Genomic DNA, 18981 nt, shown 5'->3' with positions numbered 1-18981 from the left:
CTCTGCTCACATGCTCTGATAATAATAGCTTTGTAGGACTTTACATTATTTGGATAATTAGTCAAATCTGATTTTGTTGCATAGAACTGAATAAAAATTATATATTGATATTTAATATTAATTTATTTTCTGTCCAATTTTATTGTGTTACTTTCAATAAAAGTGTGGTTATTTTATTGGCTTGCATTTTTTTTTAAATTCAGTATCATTAAATGATTGTGTTAAATTAAAAAGTCTTATAAAATTACTTTATTATACTTACAAAAATAATTATCACAAAGCATTTTCTGTTTCAGTTTTCAGTCAAGTGCATCCCGAATTTTACGTTTCCGTTTCGGCCCAGAATATTCATTTTGGTGCATCCCTAACCCAGGACACTTTAGCATTGTGCCGATGAGATCTGTAGAGTCAAGCTGCTCCGCTCACGTTTTGTTCATGTAATGTCAAAATTACGTTCACTCCCATGCCATCAAAAACACTAATGAGAGAGCCACATGTGCAAACGTGTAATTTATTGCAAAATTGTCATTCAGCACTAAACCTAATCACCGCAGGAACATGTACACTATGAACTGTAGCATATGTTTGTACTGAACATTTTCTTTCTGCCATGAAGGAAGAACTAGAAGCCAGCTTGTGGAAATCAGTCAGTCTGGGGCAGTGCTTTGGTCACTATGTAGCAGTACGGTAGGTTTGTGCCTTGCTTTGTAGGTTGTACTGTACAGAGGTTTCCTGAGGAACCTCGATTAATATTTCAGCAGCTAAAAGAGAGACTCCCCTACATTGCCATCAGAAATAAAACACATATCCTGCCACTATTGACTGGCCAGTGTTGCCTAGCAACTCCAGCTGCCATTGAAAGCTCTGGAGAGGGTAATGAGCCCAGCGTGCACCGAACTGGAGTCTGAGTCGTGATGTGGGCTATAAACTGTTGCTTCTAAAAATAGCAACTGACTGAATTTCTACATTGGGTGTTTTCTGGAAGAAGGAACACTATGAACTGTAGCATATGTTTGTACTGAACATTTTCTTTCTGCCATGAAGGAAGAACTAGAAGCCAGCTTGTGGAAATCAGTCAGTCTGGGGCAGTGCTTTGGTCACTATGTAGCAGTACGGTAGGTTTGTGCCTTGCTTTGTAGGTTGTACTGTACAGAGGTTTCCTGAGGAACCTCGATTAATATTTCAGCAGCTAAAAGAGAGACTCCCCTACATTGCCATCAGAAATAAAACACATATCCTGCCACAATTGACTGGCCAGTGTTGCCTAGCAACTCCAGCTGCCATTGAAAGCTCTGGAGAGGGTAATGAGCCCAGCGTGCACCGAACTGGAGTCGTGATGTGGGCTATAAACTGTTGCTTCTAAAAATAGCAACTGACTGGATTTCTACATTGGGTGTTTTGTGGAAGAAGGAACTATTCTAGACTACATATTCCCCTGCATTGTGCACTACAGCATGACATTGATGTGACGGGTGTCAATTTATAGTCAGATCATGCAGATTTTGTTTTTTCTTCAGACGGCATTGCAGTTTTCAGGGTTGAACATATGCCATTCTCAAAACACTTCACTAAAAACACTGGGAGCTACACAAGACCTCTGTTTTCAGCCTCTTTGAAATAGAATTATTAAATGATTCGATAAAAAAAAAGTAAGGGATAATGTACAGTCTGCTGATCATTTTCACCCTGAAAGAGTGACCAGGACCTGATGTGAAGCTGCTTTGCAAATAATTAAACAAATGTGCATGAAATATTTATTAGAGTTGTAAATGATTCCATAAAAAAAAAAAAAAAGAAAGAATATGTAAGGGATAATGTCTGCTGATCATTTTCACCCTAAAAGAGTGACCAGGACCTGATGTGAAGCTGCTTGGCAAATAATTAAACAAATGCGCATGAAATATTTATTAGAGTTTAAATTAGTTTATTATGCAAGAAGAAAGTGCAAACGGAGCGATATGAGAGATGTGAGACTACAACTCACTATTAAAGTTATAGTTCACCCAAAATGAAAATTTGCTAAAAATGTACTCATCTTCAGGCCATCCAAGATGTAGATGGGTTTGTTTCTTCATGGGAACAGGATCAGCAATGGATGCTCTGCAGTGAATGGGTGCTGTCAGAATGAGAGTCCAAACAGCTGATAAAAACATCACAATAATCCACAAGTAATCCACATCACTCCAGTCCATCAGTTAACATCTGGAGAAGACAAAAGCTGCGTGTTTGTAAGAAAAGAAAAAAAAAACTTCAAAAACATCCAGCTAAAATATGAGCCCTCTATCCATAATATTGTTTTATCCAGTGAAAAAGTCGTCTGCTCTGAATCAGGAGAGAAATATGCATTAGCTCAAGCACCGTTTGCAAACGATAACATCCAAAACAGTTTTAAACAAACATGTCTGTGGATTTTGATGTGAGAGACAACAGGAGATGGACTTTTTCACTGGAGGAAGCATTATTATTCCCATTCTCCCATTCACTGCAGAGCACCCACTGGTGAACAAGTGATGTAATTCTCCAAATCCTCTCCAAATCCTGGATGGCGTGAGTCAATTTTTCAGCAAATTTTAATTTTTGGGTGATTTCACCTTAATGACAAATGGTTCCTTTATGAATTGTTCACTGGAAGGTTCTTTGGGGAACCCAAAATGGTTCTTCTTTGTCAACACTGTGAAACACCCCTTTATTTTTAAGAGTGTATACAGCACATTAAGTTTTATTGTGATTTTAACCTTGACAGAAACTGACACTGTAAAGAAATAATGACACATTGTAAGTTGTTGGTGACCCATCCTTCAGTCACTTGTAGATTTACAGATCTGTGCTATTTTTATAACTGTTGTATCAACAGAATGGAGCGCTGACAATCAAAGCTGGCGCCCTAATCGAAACCTACGTGTGAATCTGGCTGCAGTTGTGTGGAGCATCTGTGAGTGGGCGTCTTGTTATTTTAGCACCGAGTCGTCGCCACAAAACGAACATGCAGCATCGCACACTAAACAGCCAGCTGTCATATTCTCCCTGTCTCCATCACGAGCTCCGCTCTGCTCTCGTGAACGCACTCGAGCATTTACGGAGGATGGGTGCTGAGGACTGTGTGTATGGCCATGCATAATTCATCAGCTCGCCTGTCTATATTTAGCCACAGCGCGAGTCCTTTGGGCATCACTGTTTGAGAAGGGCTTTTGATAGTAAGGCCATCCCAGGAGGGGCTCGAGGATCTGCCATCGAGACAGGTCACAGGCACGATGTGAGTTCGTTACAGAAAGCCAAGGTGGATGGGGAACAGTGGGTCACTATGACAGGACGGGATTGGAAAGCGGCAGCAAGGCGGACTGTGAGGGGGCCGAATGCAATCTCTCCCTCCTGGAGGTAGCAACAGTGATGTAGAGGATTGATCAGTCGTCCTGCTGTGGTTTTTCCATGCGACTGACAATGCAGCAGGCTAAAAATAGCATCAGAGAGGGATCCCCCTTCCCGGCCGACTGCACTTGGCGCAGTCTAGCACAATGCAAATGCTGATGTGCCGAAAACAGTGCATGTACAAAGAGAAGTTATACAACAAAGAATGAGAAGATCAGACAGAGGTTTATTTCCTAACCGGGCTACAGCAAAATCTTTTACATAATATAACAACAAAATGTACAGTAGTACTCCTAGCTTTAATAACAGACCATGCATACTCTATTTAAGCAGTAATGCAAGTGTCTGAATGTCCAGCCACTTATTAAATAACAGATATACAAATATGGCTGAAAATTCATTCCAATGCATTATTTATTTGTAAATTCTCATTTCGAGAGCTATCCTGCCATAGATTGTTTTGGCAACTAGCTGAAATAAAATCAGTTAATTTTAAAAATCATTTTATGTCAATGTTTTTTGTTTTTTTTTAGTTAACCCTATAATAGCTCTGACTCAACTGCATGTGCATATGAACATATGCCCGATATTTTTTTTGTGTTCTCTATTAATCGTTAATTTTAATAATTACTGATGCCATGACTGACAGAAAACACTAACAAAAATCTGTTAGCTGTAAGCAGGCGGTAATAGTGCAACATTAACAGAGCCAGGCAAACAGTACGGACTTTCACAATCAAGTCAGCTGTAATCTATAATAATACTGACATATTTGCCTAGAAAGGAAGTATTTCTGCACAGAAACAAAACAAATTTTCCTGCTTACCATAATGACTACAATACCCATGGCCCAGCACTATGCATTAGGATGAACATACAAGTACTGACTATGATTATGGATAGACCACTTATCATCAAGTCTGATTCATCACATGGCTTTCTATTGTACCTCCTGTATACTGAAGGTGGTTAGCACTGTAATTAGTGGTTTTACTGTAAACCTGTATAATTTAATCTGTTCTGTTTGGATCAGACAGTGCCAAAGTGCTGTAATCATAACCAAAGATTAATTTACAGTTCTTCTTTTCCACCAGCTAGGAGGAGACATAGGTCAATACATAAACTGCCGTTAGGTACTGTATCAAAGAACACTCAAAATAATTGAAAATGGAAAGTGAGATTTCTCAACTGTTTCGCCTCACCACAATTCAGAGATCGCAATATGAACAACATTTTTCATCACATTCTTCCAAGACCAAATGATCAATACTTCCATGAAACATAATTAAGATCCCATTAAGTTTCCTGAGTTATTAAACCGCAACCTCACAGCAATAAAAGCTTCCTCCTGGTACCCAGAACAAATTGGTCAGAGCAGCATGTTTGGCTTCTGCTGAAAACCATGGCATCAGATTTCTGTTGACCAGTCATTCTTGCTAAACTGGACAAAAGAGATAATGTGTATACACGCGGCTCTCCTGCTGTCGTTGCGACAGTGTTTACCTGCAGAGCTCCAGTTACACAGTCCACTCAGGATCCTCTGCTGTGGGCTTTCTGCTTCTCACTGCATGGGTCATGACAGCTGTTCACATGCTTTTATTATGCACCAGTTGCACCAGAAACATCCCTTCATAACTGGCCATCCAAGCATCTGCTTTCACCTCTGTATGCAAAACATCGATCTAGTTCAGGGGTTTTCAACATTTACAGATCCAGGGATCCCCCACCAGACCCCCAGCCAGCCCAGTGAACCCCAGTATAAAAAATTTATTTTCTTAGTAAAACTTTAGGTAACACTTTATTTAACTTTAACTTTCATTAATAAATCATTAACAAACATTATATAATGCTTAATGGGTCATTAGTTAATATATATATTCAAAGAGTTAGAAATGTGAGATAATGTGCTTGTTAATGTTTGCTAATAAACTTATTAAACATTAGATAATGTTCAAACAAATCATTATTTCATGTAAGTTAAAATACTTACAAATGTCATTAAACTTTCAATTCCATATGATCAAGCACTTATTGAGAATCTACAAATGATTTTAATAAAATGATGAAAAGCTTGTGTTAATGCGCAACACTTTAGCTGCTATTGAGGAGTGATACGGGTCAGGTTAGGGACTGGTTTAGTGGTGTGGGTAGGTTTAGGGGTTGGTTAAATGGTCAACAGTGTACAGTACAGGGGTCAGTTTGATTATTATGAGAGAACACAGTTCAATCTGTTTATATTGTTTAGATAAATGAACAAGTATTTTCTTTTAAAAAATGTAAAATTATTTCATGATTAAAGGAATAGCTACTCTGTTTAATGATACACTGAAGAGTAGTATACTAATGTAAGTGTTGAGGGTTTTTTTTTTTTGCACCAAAAATCTGTTATGTCTTTAGCAAGCATTTAGCTAAACTTAACCAGCCACCGTTTACACAAACCTTGTTTACATTAGTTAAAATTCCAAATCCCATAAAGATCCTAAATGATTAGTAATCGTTTATAAACATTTACAAATGATGAATAGTTTCCACTTTATTGAGTACTGCAAAAACATGAACAAATTATGAAAAAAAAAAAAAAAAGTAAGTTCATTAGTAAACAATAACAAGAACATTATCTCGTATTTCTAGCTGTGAATATATATATATATATATATACATACATATTAACTAATGATCTGTTAATGTTTGTTAATGATTTATAAATGAAAGTTATTATAAAGTGTTTCCAGTAAACTGAATTAAACACTGACTAACAAAATGTTTTTACTTTTGTCTGAAGTAGAAATGGTGCTTTCATATTATTGTTAATTTAGCTTTTGTTTCTGGTGAAATAAAGTTGTAAAAAAAAAATATATATATATATATATTGACAAATTTATGAATTAAATTGAAATATGTCAGGAAACCATATAAAATAACTTTGAGAATACTTAGTTTGGTCACTTCAGAATAACATAATTGAATGATGTTGAAGTTACATGAAATTATGTTTGATTCATGTGGAACCGATGAGCGTGATTAAATCGTAAATCCAATGCAGTTTTTTAATATAATATAATATATTTTTTATTTAATATATTTTTTTACATTGTATGAATTTTTTTGTCTTTCGGAAAATTATTTTATAAAACAATTACATTTTTGAAAATACATTATATATATGAATTTCTATTACCAGTTTACTTACTGTAAATAAAGGCAACGTTGAAAGAGCGAATGTCTTCAAATGTTACCTCAAATCATACAGTTTGTTGACAACCTAACAATCAGCAGTGAGTTTTTCACACGCAATCACTTCATTGTAGTCAGAAAATCTATTTGATGAACGATTATTGTGGAAAGTGATGTCACGTCACGCCTAAACAAGCATCATGTGAAGCCCATCATGTGCTGGTTGCGTACAGTGACGAAGTTCGGGGTTCCCCCTGAGGCACGATCTGACCCGGGATCCGTTTCTCTTAACACCTCAGTAGAGTTCACCCTCACCATTGTGCCCGCGATCGATCTGCAAGCGTTCGGTTGTGTAAGCGGAGGCCTTACATAAGCTGTTTGTGTGCGGCCCGTCTCAGACTCCCAGAGGGGTGTGAGTTACCCACCCGAGAGCGGCTCAGAGGAGACTGAACTCACACACAAACTCCAGAGGGGCTCCCTGTACACTTACACCTGCAACAACAGGACATAGGGTAACCCTTCAGGCCAACCGGGTTCATATGGGCAACATTTCAATTCTGAACATCCAGATTTCAACAACAGATTGCCAACAATGGACTAAAGATTATAAACGACCATTAAAATTGAGCTCATCACTGAATTTCCCAGAACATGCTCCTAACTGTCTTATATAAGTTGCAGTGATTTGAACAAACCTCTAACACTATGATCCAGATTTACTAACCGCTCGTGACAGTGCAGACCCTCTTTTGCTGTTAAAAAACTAATGTCCATTTACTAAAGACATACAGTGAAGCAATATTATAATAATATGCAGACTAATTATAATAATAGTAGTAAATCTGCCCCTAAGTATTGCACTTCAGTGTGCATCAGTGTGCTACAGATATGAAAGATTCCTCAAATCATGTGTCTTGTTGAAGGGAGCTTCACTGCTACTATATGAAGTGGCCAAACTCACAGTTTCTCGTTCTGATGATGAAGGCCCCAATAGAAACTTTGCCTTGGCTGTTTAAAACCTTCAGTTATGATTACAGAATAGGTAAGTGTGCTCTGCGACTCAACCTTCTTTGGCGTGGAAATCTTTTCATCTTCATTTGTTCGCTCAGTCCATTGAGGTCAGACATGAGTAAAAAAAAACATGTTGAATCGCAGAGCTGGTGTAAACATATCCACATCCCTATGATCAGATGCTGTTGTAACCACACTTTTCTTACTGCTGGCATATCGGTGGAGGACATTGTGCAGCACATACAGTACATTCGCAAACTGTACCTTTGTGCAACTATTCCGAACTTGTGTTCACCCCTGAGCAGAAAATGAGAAGTATATCAGGGCCTTGAAAATCCCTCCGACTTACAATGAATGAGATAATGAGAGAATGTTACAGAAACTTTTGGGTGGGCTCTTCTTGCCTGGCAAGTAAGCAACACCAAGTAAACACCCAGAACACCCTAGAAATCGCATGCAACCACTCACAAAGCATAATGCCCACCTATGAAGGAGCAACAACCTCCTTATTACTGACAAATTTGTCACAAAAGTGTGAAATGCTGTGTGTGTGTGTGTGTGTGTTTACATAGAAAATGTGTGGCATCACCTGACACGTGGGTGCTTTTCCTCCGAAACCTCTCACTGGGACCTCGAGAGAGAATGCCAGAGGAAGGTGAGACCTCTGCCAAGCCTCTAGACACTCAGTCAACTCATCATCGCTGCACGTGTGTGATTAGTACATGCTAACTACACACCACTCAAATGTGTGCTCGCACTAGGGCTGCAACAGTTGCTTTGATAATCAATTAATTTAAAGATTATTACAACGATTAATAGAATTGCCTATTATTTCACAGATCAATCAGTAGGCTTTGATCGATTATTCACCATTTGCAATTCATGACAATATTGAGTCATATATATACTATACATATTCATATACATATAGAGCTGCTTTATAGCAGAAAAACAAGTTGTAATTCTAACTGAAAGTGACACTGACACTGTTTTTCTTTTTCATGTTAAATACTGCAAAGCATACACAAAATAATGATCTTTAAAAAAGCATCATATGACCCCTTTAAAGCAATCCATTGTATAAAGCACTATATAGATAAACGTGACGTGACTTTACTTTAGTGCCGACTGTAGAGCTGTGCAAACATATCCACATCACTAAGATCAGATGCTTTCTAAACTGCTGTTTTCTCACTGCTGTCATGTTTGTTTTTGTCATTTTATTTTGTCACTGAGAGGAAAGCGCGCAGCATATATTTGCATATTCATCTAAATGTCACTCTCAGTAGCACGGGCGCATTTTTTATTGTCGACGTTGTCGATAATGCCATCTAATGGTTTCAGCCCTACCTCGTACTTAGCTAAACTATGAAACGATAATCACCCGGCAGGTGATACAATGGGCAAAATAATCCCAAAGATTTACACTCAAGGACTTTGTTGTCACTAAAGCCCAAAGCATACTTATGCAGCATATGCCTTTCACATAGCCTTCCAAAGTATTGTCTTTATCCAGTGTCTGTGCTATTTCTCTCCAGAAGACAGAAACAATACGAAATGTATCACTTACATGTATCTTTATATTCTTTTAAACAAGAGTTTTGTGAATATCTGAACCCCCTGACACAAATGTGGCTGTCTATTGTTGTTTCATTCTCCACTAGTTTGTTGCTAGGTTGTTCCTTTCTCATCCGTTTCCTTTTTGACTGCAAAACAACACCCAGCATCAGTGCTGCCACCATGTGGAACAACCAATCAATGCAAAACTAATTCAATGTTCATACACAGAAAGCACGGGTAGAAAAATCAGTCGTTGCTTCGTGGAAGCATTCATTAGACAGTGGCCGGCTAGCAGTCTTTGTTATGATTCTCTTTCTCCAGCAACTCTCCAGTTATTTACAGCCATTGGGATTAGACACAATGTTCTCATTAATATTTTATTAGTTCACTTATAGTCACAGCTGAGGAGGAGGAATACACTGGAACCAAGAGGACACTGGCAGAAATGGCTGTTTATTACCAGTCACTGAGGAGGCATAACTAGTTAATGACTTAAGCAACTTAAGCAAGAAACATAAATGATAAATGAGCCCATCTCATGAGGACGCCTGAAGGTGGTCTTATTTCATAGGCTTATGCAACCACTATCAAAAAACACAAGAAACAAAATTCAAAGCGAGAATAAAAAATACCACTGCAACACAACCATGAATTACTGTTGTAAGAATGAGCAGGTTTACAAAGTCTGTGTTGATTGGTTTTTTCTCTAAATGAAATGGCTTTCAGACCACTTACGGTAAGCAGATGTCCTGTTTTGCATGGGATAGTCCTGTATTTTCCATGAAACACAGGACATCTGGCTACCCTGAAATCTGCATGGCCTAAAGCTTTCTGTAGAGCCAGATAAATTAGGTTTATCTGACTCTTGCTCTATGCAAATCTGTGACACCCTTAAATATCTAAACCATTTACCTTTTGTAAGACCCACTCCACTCTCTGTTTTTCAACTGATTTTATTTCTTCAAATGTTTAAATCCATCCTTTTTTACAGCACAAACATATCCATAAACTCATTTAAAAATCTGTCAGGGTCACAGTTGAAGAATTGCAGACTTGAGTTGGTCTTGGGGTCAGAAAATTTCCAAAACTACCATCAGACGCCACCTACATAACCACAAATTGTTTGGGAGGGTTACTAAGAAAAAAGCTTTTGCTATCATCAAATAACAAACTCATGCGCCTGCTGTTTGCCAAACATTACTGGAACTTTTAGTAGAGCTGGTTTCTGTAGTGAAATGAGACCGAAACAGTGAAATGCGACAAAACTAGGGATGGATTTGGCACTGACAGAAGTTCTGGCTGATAAAAGGTAGCCCATCTCTCCTGGCAAGTGTACTGATGGATGCGGGGCATATTTTTCATTCAAAGGCCCCTAGACAGCTCGTTAGGAGAAACGATATCATAAACTACTAGTTCATGTTAAATCAACAGCTGACTGACTCTGAAAGCCTAAACTGGTTGTGGTTGAATCTTTTAGCAGAACAATGATCCGAAGCACACCTTTAAATCACTCAGATCACAAAAACTCTAAATAAACACAAAATGGTCCACTGACTAGAGAATCAAATTTTCGCCAAGCTCATCCCAGTCCGTCAACTCAAATACCACAGAAAACAAAGGGTGGCAATATTAGTGTGTGATTGTTTGCTTGAGTTACACAGGAACAGAAAGAAATGTTGTAACTCCCCCCACTGGCTGAAGTGCAGTTAATATGTGCTGTAGGTACTGAATACACACATGCACTGCATGAACATTAAACTGATGGCTAAGAAAGCACCTGACAAAGCATGACAGATGCAACGCCTGAAACAAACATGAAAACACTCACCAATATCTCATACTGCGACAAAACAATTTTTCAAGAGAGTCAGCTGATGCGAGCTTGACTAACGTGACTGCCAGAACTAACACTACGCTAGATTTTGTGTTGCATGAAAACCTGAGGGTTATTTAATAACAACTGAATTTTGTATTCTTTAACAAAGAAGTACCCCTTAACTTGATATGACAAAGTTATTCAAATTAAATGTATAACTACACTATATGGTCATGAAGAGTTTGTTTTCTCAATTTGTTTTTATTGCACGAGTCATTCACTGACCATCTTTAAAACTAGTTCAATCATGACAACTCTCGGAAGATTTTAGCATGGTGATGGATATGACAATGTTAATGTATTTGGTCTTGGCGGAACAGATCTGCTACGCTGCTGCATTTGCTATTACTGCTGCTGTTGGTTATTGCTGTAGTTGTAGATTATTGGTGCTGCTGCAAGCAAGTACAGGAACGTGCTACTGCCAATGCATACAGCAATACAGTGCTGTGAGTATTTAAGACATACTGCTGCTGCACAAATAGCATATAAAATAACCCCGTAGCAGATCTATACAGGTGGAGCGGGGGAAGGTGGAGGGTTTCAGAGAAACTCTGAAAGCGCGCTGCAGGAATCTCTAGTGAATGCTAGCCAGCCATATAAATGCAAGGCAGTAAGCTCACTGGCTGCATATGCAGCATGAACAAATCAGCATGTGCCAAGTCGTTTAACTCTCTGAATATCATTGGTTATGTTAACACCCCATCGCCTGCGCCATCTAGAGTTTCATGACTGAACTATATATTTGTCCTCAATCTGTGCTTCGCATCAGAAATTTGGTCACAGGTCTGTTCTGATTGCAGACAGCAGTGGAAAAACAATGCTAAAAGCACATAATAAAAGGCAACGAACCATATAGTAATGCATTGGCAGGATAGGAAAATACATTTTTGAACATTTAAAAGGGACAAAAAAATTCCCATATCTTTTTGGCATTTTTGTTTACTTTTGTATGATAAACAATGTTGCTTCTTTATTGTGTCAGCACTCAGTGTCAAATATGCGTGCATGAAACTTTACTCCACATTCACAGCATCAGCATGACAGGACATGGAATAACCAGACTCACTTGGCAAGCTTCATTTCAATCTGCTGGCGGATCTCCTGGCGTTCCTGATCACTGCGCACAGGGAAGATGTTCCTGTCCTCCAGCTCCTGTTTACTGGGTCTGTTACGCAGCTTCACTGCCAGAAGCTCTTTTCTTATTCGTCGTGGAAGTGTACCTGCACAGACCCAAATAGACATACACATGGTCATTTATGATGGTGAAATGGACCAACAAGGTTTACTATAGGCACGTTCATGACCCAGAGGCAACAGGTTTCATAACGTCCATTCTATATGATTTGATGTATATCAGTTTGACTGTCAGCCTTCTAGAGAATTTAGTAGCATTTCCACTATGACCAATAATTTTGTTCCAAATACAGTTTTTTCAAAAGTACTTGTTCATCAGGGAGACAATGGTGTCATTGAAGAGCTGGAGATGAAATATAAGGTGTGTGAAGTAAACAAAGAGAAATCAGATATCACTTGTGAATAGAATATTTTTGTGATTTCCCTTATCAAATATTTCCAAAAGTCTCAAATTTGCTGTTTGTTTTGGTGACTTGTGTGCGCTGCCTGGTTTCATTCAGTCCTGTTTTTCTTCTGTCTCGGTCTCTGGCCCAGATGTAATGACAGCATTAGATGACTTAGATCATATGTAATGACTGCATTAGAAGTAGGGCACCAAATGTTGCTGACAAATCAAGTGTAGAAGTAGAGCCTCTTCATTTCTGGCACGAGGAGTATTCTGAATAGAATAAAATGCCCAAGAACTTCTACATTGTTAACTGGTACTCAGAGACCAATTTACCAAAAAAAAAAAAAACATTTGGATGTTTTGAAGAAAATATGAGTGGTTTTTTTGTTTAAATGTCTCTGACACTGAACCTGGGTGGTTGCCAGGATGTTACTACAGAGTGAAAATAGAAACAATTATATTAATTAAAATTACATTAAAATTAAAATAAATAAATAAACAAAAGCAGTAAAATGTAAAATAATAAAATATAATATTTTAAAATAGAAAATATTAACTAAATTTAAATATACTCAAATATATTAATAAATACTATAATATAATATAAATAATGCTAAAATAACACCGATCCCAAATCTCAGTTCAAATCCCCAACTCTAAGTGTAAGCAATAATGATAGTCTGTCATTTTCAGAATTTACATTTTTATTTTATTAAACAGACACTTTGCAAATATTGTTAACTAGCCAATCTTTTTATGAATTGTACTTTGCTGTTAACTCCGACAACCATTGTTCTCCAATTTGATTTAGATTATCCATTGCTTTACATATACACACATTGTGATTATTTATATATAAATATATATATATATATTTTTTATAATTTGTTTTTTTTAATTTATAATTTGTTTTTTTATGCCCACAGAAACAGACCAGAGATGACGGACTCGTTCCAGCTGTCTTGGTCACTGTAGAATTCATCCAGACGCATGTTCTCCTTGTTCTCTTCGGCCTCTTTTTTGTTCTCCACCTGTGCGCTCGGCTCAGTGCTGGTGGTGCGGGACAGCCGTCCGTCCGAGCGCCGTCTGGGGGAACTACGGATCTCCTTACCATGGAAACTATGCATAAAAATAAAAAAAACGTTGAAAACTGGATGATAATGCATCTGAACTCCCTGACTGTGCTTGATTTCCAATCCTGTCTCACCTGAGGGTTAAATACAGTTAAACGTACCATGTTTATACTTGAAAAGTCACACTATAGGAATAGTTCACCAATAAATGTGATGTGTGAGAACCCAACCGGTTAGTAGTCAATCATGTCAAACTTGGTGTGATGTGTTTTTATAATGGCCATCATTAAATGACCACATGCATAAATTACAGTGAAAAAAAATCTGATGGAAGATTTTCAGTGCGTAATGACACATACATTACTGTACGGGGTCAGAAAGTTTTGTTGTCGTTGTCGAAGAACATTAAAGGCAGAGTAAGTGATTTCTGGTAGCCAATGTTGATATTTGAAATCACCAACATTTCCCGACCAGGCGCCGAGTGGTGCCAATCACAACACACACTGGCCTTGCTAACCAATCACAGCACATTTCGTCTTTCAGAAGGCGGGCCTTCATTTGATACAGGAACTATTCAAGCCGTTCATGCCAGACTGGGGAGAGAGGTGTTGTAATAATGTAAAATATGTGAAAAATATGAAAAATAATGTGTTTTTCGAACAACCTAGTATGAGAGCCTGTTCTAGTACACCCCCAAAACAAAATCAAGACTTTGTAAGATGCATTAAATCGATCAAAAGTGACAGTGAAGACATTTGTAATGTTACAAAGGATTTTTAGTTTAAATAAATGCTGTTCTTTTGAACTTTCTATTCATCTGTGAATCCTGAAAAAAATAATGTGTCACCGTTTCCACAAAAATATTGAGCAGCACAACTGTTTTCAACATTGCTAATAATCAGAAATGTTTCTTGAGCAGCAGATCAGCATATTAGAATGATTTCTGAAGATCATGTGACACTGAAGACTGGAGTAATGATGCTGAAAATTCAGCTGCGCATCACAGAAATAAATTACAGTTTAACAGATATTCACATAGAAAGCAGCTGTTTTAAATTGTAATAATACTTCTGTATTTTTGGATCAAATAAATGCAGTTTTGGTGAGCATTTTACAATCTTTGAACGGTAGTGTAACTATCGTGTGACTACACAATTCAAACAAACTACTTTTATATGGTCCTTTTAGTAAATGATGACAGAATTTGGATGAATTATGCCTGAGAGACCGTCCCACTTAAGCGTCTCACCTGCCCTGCCGGTGTTTGGAGGCCAGCGCACGGTGCAGTTCCTCGATGATGCAGCTAGGGGGCAGCTGAGGGTGCATCAGACCTAAGTGAGGGGAGCCGGTGGGGGTGGAAAACCTGCCCCTCAGGGCGTCTTTGGGCAGGGTGAAGTTCCTGGGCAGCGTGGCTGGAGCGGAACGGCTCTGATTAGATTGGGGACCTAATGGACAAGAACAAAAAATAAATAAATAATAATGATCGTACTTCTGTGACTAATTTAGTTTCATTCTTTAAAACAAGCACTCCTCTGGGCATAGAAAACTATTATATAGCCTATGCTTTAGCCTATGCATTTCCAGCGATATCGTCGACTTGATTGCACAGAGACTATTTAAACTGAACTGAGCTGGATGATGATATCACTGAATTCAATGATGAACTGTCTTTAACTGAAAAATTAGTGTTTACTATTGTCCTTTTGCATTATTGACACACTATTTTCCTAATTAATGCTGTTCAGTTGCTTTGACATAATCTGTATTGTTAAAAGCGCTATATAAATAAAGGTGACTTGACTTGACTTGATATGCATTATGCATTATTTATGCATTGACTGTACTCTCAATGATACTGACTGTCCAGACTGCCCAGTCGAGAAAGCAGCTTCACAGGAAGGTTGGCTGGAGGAGTGTGGACTTCTCTGAGTGGTGGCTCCTCTTTTCTCTCCTCAGGGGCCTCAGCAGGCCCCACACTGGCCCCTCTGCTCGAGGCATCTACACGGGACTTCTCCTCGTCTTCACTTTGCTCAAGTTCCCCTTCTGTTTCTGTCATCTCTGCGGCGTCTCGCTCTGAAAAGAGATGGGGCCAGAAAAGAGTGTTCTGTAATCTCTGCCGCCACCTAGTGCTAATTCAGCGCTGCTCATTCTCTCAAGACTACTGTACAGATGTGTCCATTTTCAACATCTGAATGAGTCATCGCTTGTTACAAAATCATATCAAAAGACAAAGTGAAAATGTGCATAGCTTGCATAAAAAAATCAATTCTAACATATATTAATACACTGTAAAAAAAAAAAAAAAAAATTCAAATATGTAAAATTTAAAAAAATAAATATTATGTATGCATGTCTTGAAAATATTGTTACAGTCTTTAGTTCATGTGTTATTGCCATTTATTTGTAATTGTTTGTGAAATTTATATTAATACACTGTAAAAAAAAAATATATATATTTCAAATATGTAAAATTTAAAAAATAAATATTATTTATGCATGTCTTGAAAATATTGTTACAGTCTTTAGTTCATGTGTTATTGCCATTTATTTGTAATTGTTTGTGAAATTTACTAGCAGTGAAAACTGTTTATACACTCTTTTTTTTCAGTGTCGTCAACACGAAACATCATGTGCATCCCATTTTACTTCCCTAATGAGTTCCATTCATAAAACAGAATACTCAACAAAAAAGAAAGAAAGAAAGAAATCAGATGGAAACTGTTTTTATCCATGAGCTTGCAGTGAATTTTTTGCACTGAAAAAAATTGGTGTATGATTTACTTTGAAACAATTTTCACTCTGAAATTGCTAATAAATTTCACAAATTTCACAAAGAAACAGCAAGTGGCACATTGAATTAAACTTGACATTTTGAAGTAGAAAGACTGAAACAGTGTTTTCTTGTAAAACATACTCCAATAATCTTTATTTACAACATGGTCAAGGTCAAGTTCTCCCACCGGAGCATTCAATTACAACAGCATTATTGTTGAAACATAGCAACAGTAACATTACAATGACTTTAACTATTAACTATTATGAGTACAAGGACAAAGATTTTTCACATTGGACTAATGGAAAACCTAATTTCAGGAATGTGTGTTCATAAAGTTAATAGTGTCAATTATCATTTTGCAGGTCATGTGTGCACAGATCCTGACCTGAGGACAGATTGTCCTCATCAGACCCGAGATCGTCTGTGTTGCTGGCCAGTGGCGCCATGGGCTCATCCTCTCGCTCCTCTCCGTCGGACTCGTCCAGCATGGGGCTTCCTGGCTCGTCTGTATTCCCGCCACACACAAGGCCAGACTCTGCAAGCATGGGAAAAACGCAGCAATCTCAACGGCTGTCATCACATTCTCATAATAGCCTCATCCCTCTCCTGGTGGTCAAACAGGACAAGGTGATCGTGCTACCGTTACGCGTGTATGCTGCTGGTGAACAGCCGCTAATAGCGGGGAGCATTTGGCACTGCTGAAAGAGTGATGTGGCAGTTTCTCACCCATGCCAGCCTCTGCCAGGTCCTTCCTGACAAGATCGTCACGATTCTGCCTGGTGGGCACTTTCCTCTCCAGCCCTGCAGATGCCATCAGATAGAGTTAAATACAGATCTCGCTGAACACAAACACTAACACTACAGTCCTTCAGTCTCCACAATCAAGCGTTGTGCGAAAGATACTAATAATCATTTATGGAACTTAGGGCTGTCAAAATTCATTCTTAAGTGCATGAGATAAATTAAAAATGTTGAACAATTATAATTGATTTTGAACAAAATGATTTACTTTGAAATAAAGTAACAACTAAAGAACGATGTCACAGACATTTTTATAATAAATTATACATTTTTCTAGTTATGTAAAGCTCTAAAACATTTTATTGTGTAGAAACTGCTATTTGTGAGTAAATGATAGTAATAATAATAATAATAATAATAATAATATATTTTTTAAACCCTGTAATCACAAATGACAAGAAAAGTCACAATGCATTGGTAATAAAACATGTAATTGTACGGCGTCCCGCACATGACATGCAAGAAAAAATAAATAAATTGTGCACACGATTACTATTTCGTTCCCTCGATTTATAAATTGTGCGCAAAATTTACTCATTCGTTCTCTCGATTTATAAATCGTGTGCACGATTTAGCAAATCGAGGGAACGAAATAGTAATCGTGTGCACGATTTAGCAAATCGAGGGAATGAAATAGTAATCGTGCACAATTTAGCAAATTGAAGGATTCGAAATAGCAAATCGAGGGAACGAAATAGTAATCATGTGCCCAATTTAGCAAATCGAGGGAGCGAAATAGTAAATCCAGAGAACGAAATAGTAATCATGTGCACGATTTAGTAAATCGAGGGAACGAAATAGTAATCGTGTGCACGATTTAGTAAATCGAGACCTCGATTTATAAATTGTGCACACGATTTACTAATTCGTTCCCTCAATTTGCTAAGTCGTGCACACGATTTATAAATCGAGAGAACGAATTAGTAAATGTGCACGATTTAGTAAATCGAGGGAACGAAATAGTAATCGTGTGCATGATTTAGCAAATCGAGGGAATTAATTAGTAAATCATGCGCACAATTTATAAATTGAGGGAACTAAATAGTAAATCGTGCACACAATTTAGCCTACTATTTTTTTCCTGCATGCCATGTGCGGGGCTCCGTATAATTGAAACAATTACATGTTTAAATTTATACAAATTTTGATCATTTATAAATATTTTATTGAATTACTTAAATTTATTATTATTATTGTTATTATTAAATAAAACAATTTATATAAATCTAAACCAATTATTTTTAAATAATATGTTTTAAATACATTGCAAATAAAATGTAAATTATTTTAATAATTAAATAATATTTATATAAACATCTAAATATTTAATTAAACTCATTTAAATTGGCACTCCTAGTTTCTGTACGTTACGTCTTTGACAGTCAGAAAGGTTGAGAACCATTGCTCTAGTGTCTTGTAGCTTTTATTAAATGGTAAAATTATTACACACAATTTATTTTATTGTCAATATTTAATTTTTCAAAATTCATTTTATTAAAGAAATGATCAGTGTTCAGTACAAGTGTATGTCTATTAACACCATTTGCGGTATAATATCAATGAATAAAGAAAATATTTGGACTAAACAAGCAGCTTTCCACTATTTCTTGTCTGTTTGTTTCTGACAGTCTATCAGTTCATGCACTACATGTGAGGATTTTTCAGACAGTATTTCTGCGGGTTACATTACACCAGTAGATGTCTTCATGATTGAATCACTGAATCATTCATCCAACCAATTTGGATTCATTCAGAGAGAGAGAAAAAAACTACCATTCTGCTTTGAAATTATCTGCACTTGCACTACTGTGTCTAAAATGTT

The 18981-nt window shown here is 37.3% G+C and overlaps 1 protein-coding gene across 3 annotated transcripts in view; it reads right to left on the bottom strand.

The window, feature by feature from the left end:
- LOC107722000 (phosphatase and actin regulator 3-like) overlaps positions 1-18981 on the bottom strand; it is a 56931-nt gene that overhangs the window by 9714 nt on the left and 28236 nt on the right. For 2 of the 3 annotated variants that reach the window (XM_016530234.1, XM_016530233.1), the window contains exons 3-8: positions 17085-17159; positions 16744-16893; positions 15443-15655; positions 14832-15027; positions 13444-13628; positions 12054-12207 (exon numbers count right to left, since the gene is read on the bottom strand). In XM_016530234.1, coding sequence (XP_016385720.1) covers positions 12054-12207; positions 13444-13628; positions 14832-15027; positions 15443-15655; positions 16744-16893; positions 17085-17159 — 973 coding nt within the window. The other variant, XM_016530235.1, reaches the window with a different exon arrangement.

Source organism: Sinocyclocheilus rhinocerous, unplaced genomic scaffold (assembly GCF_001515625.1).
Source record: "Sinocyclocheilus rhinocerous isolate Xijiao unplaced genomic scaffold, SAMN03320098_v1.1 scaffold5048, whole genome shotgun sequence".
In the NCBI taxonomy this organism is placed as follows: Eukaryota; Metazoa; Chordata; class Actinopteri; order Cypriniformes; family Cyprinidae; genus Sinocyclocheilus; species Sinocyclocheilus rhinocerous.
Note: the sequence above shows the minus strand (reverse complement) of the source record. Positions and strands in the feature narration are given on the sequence as shown.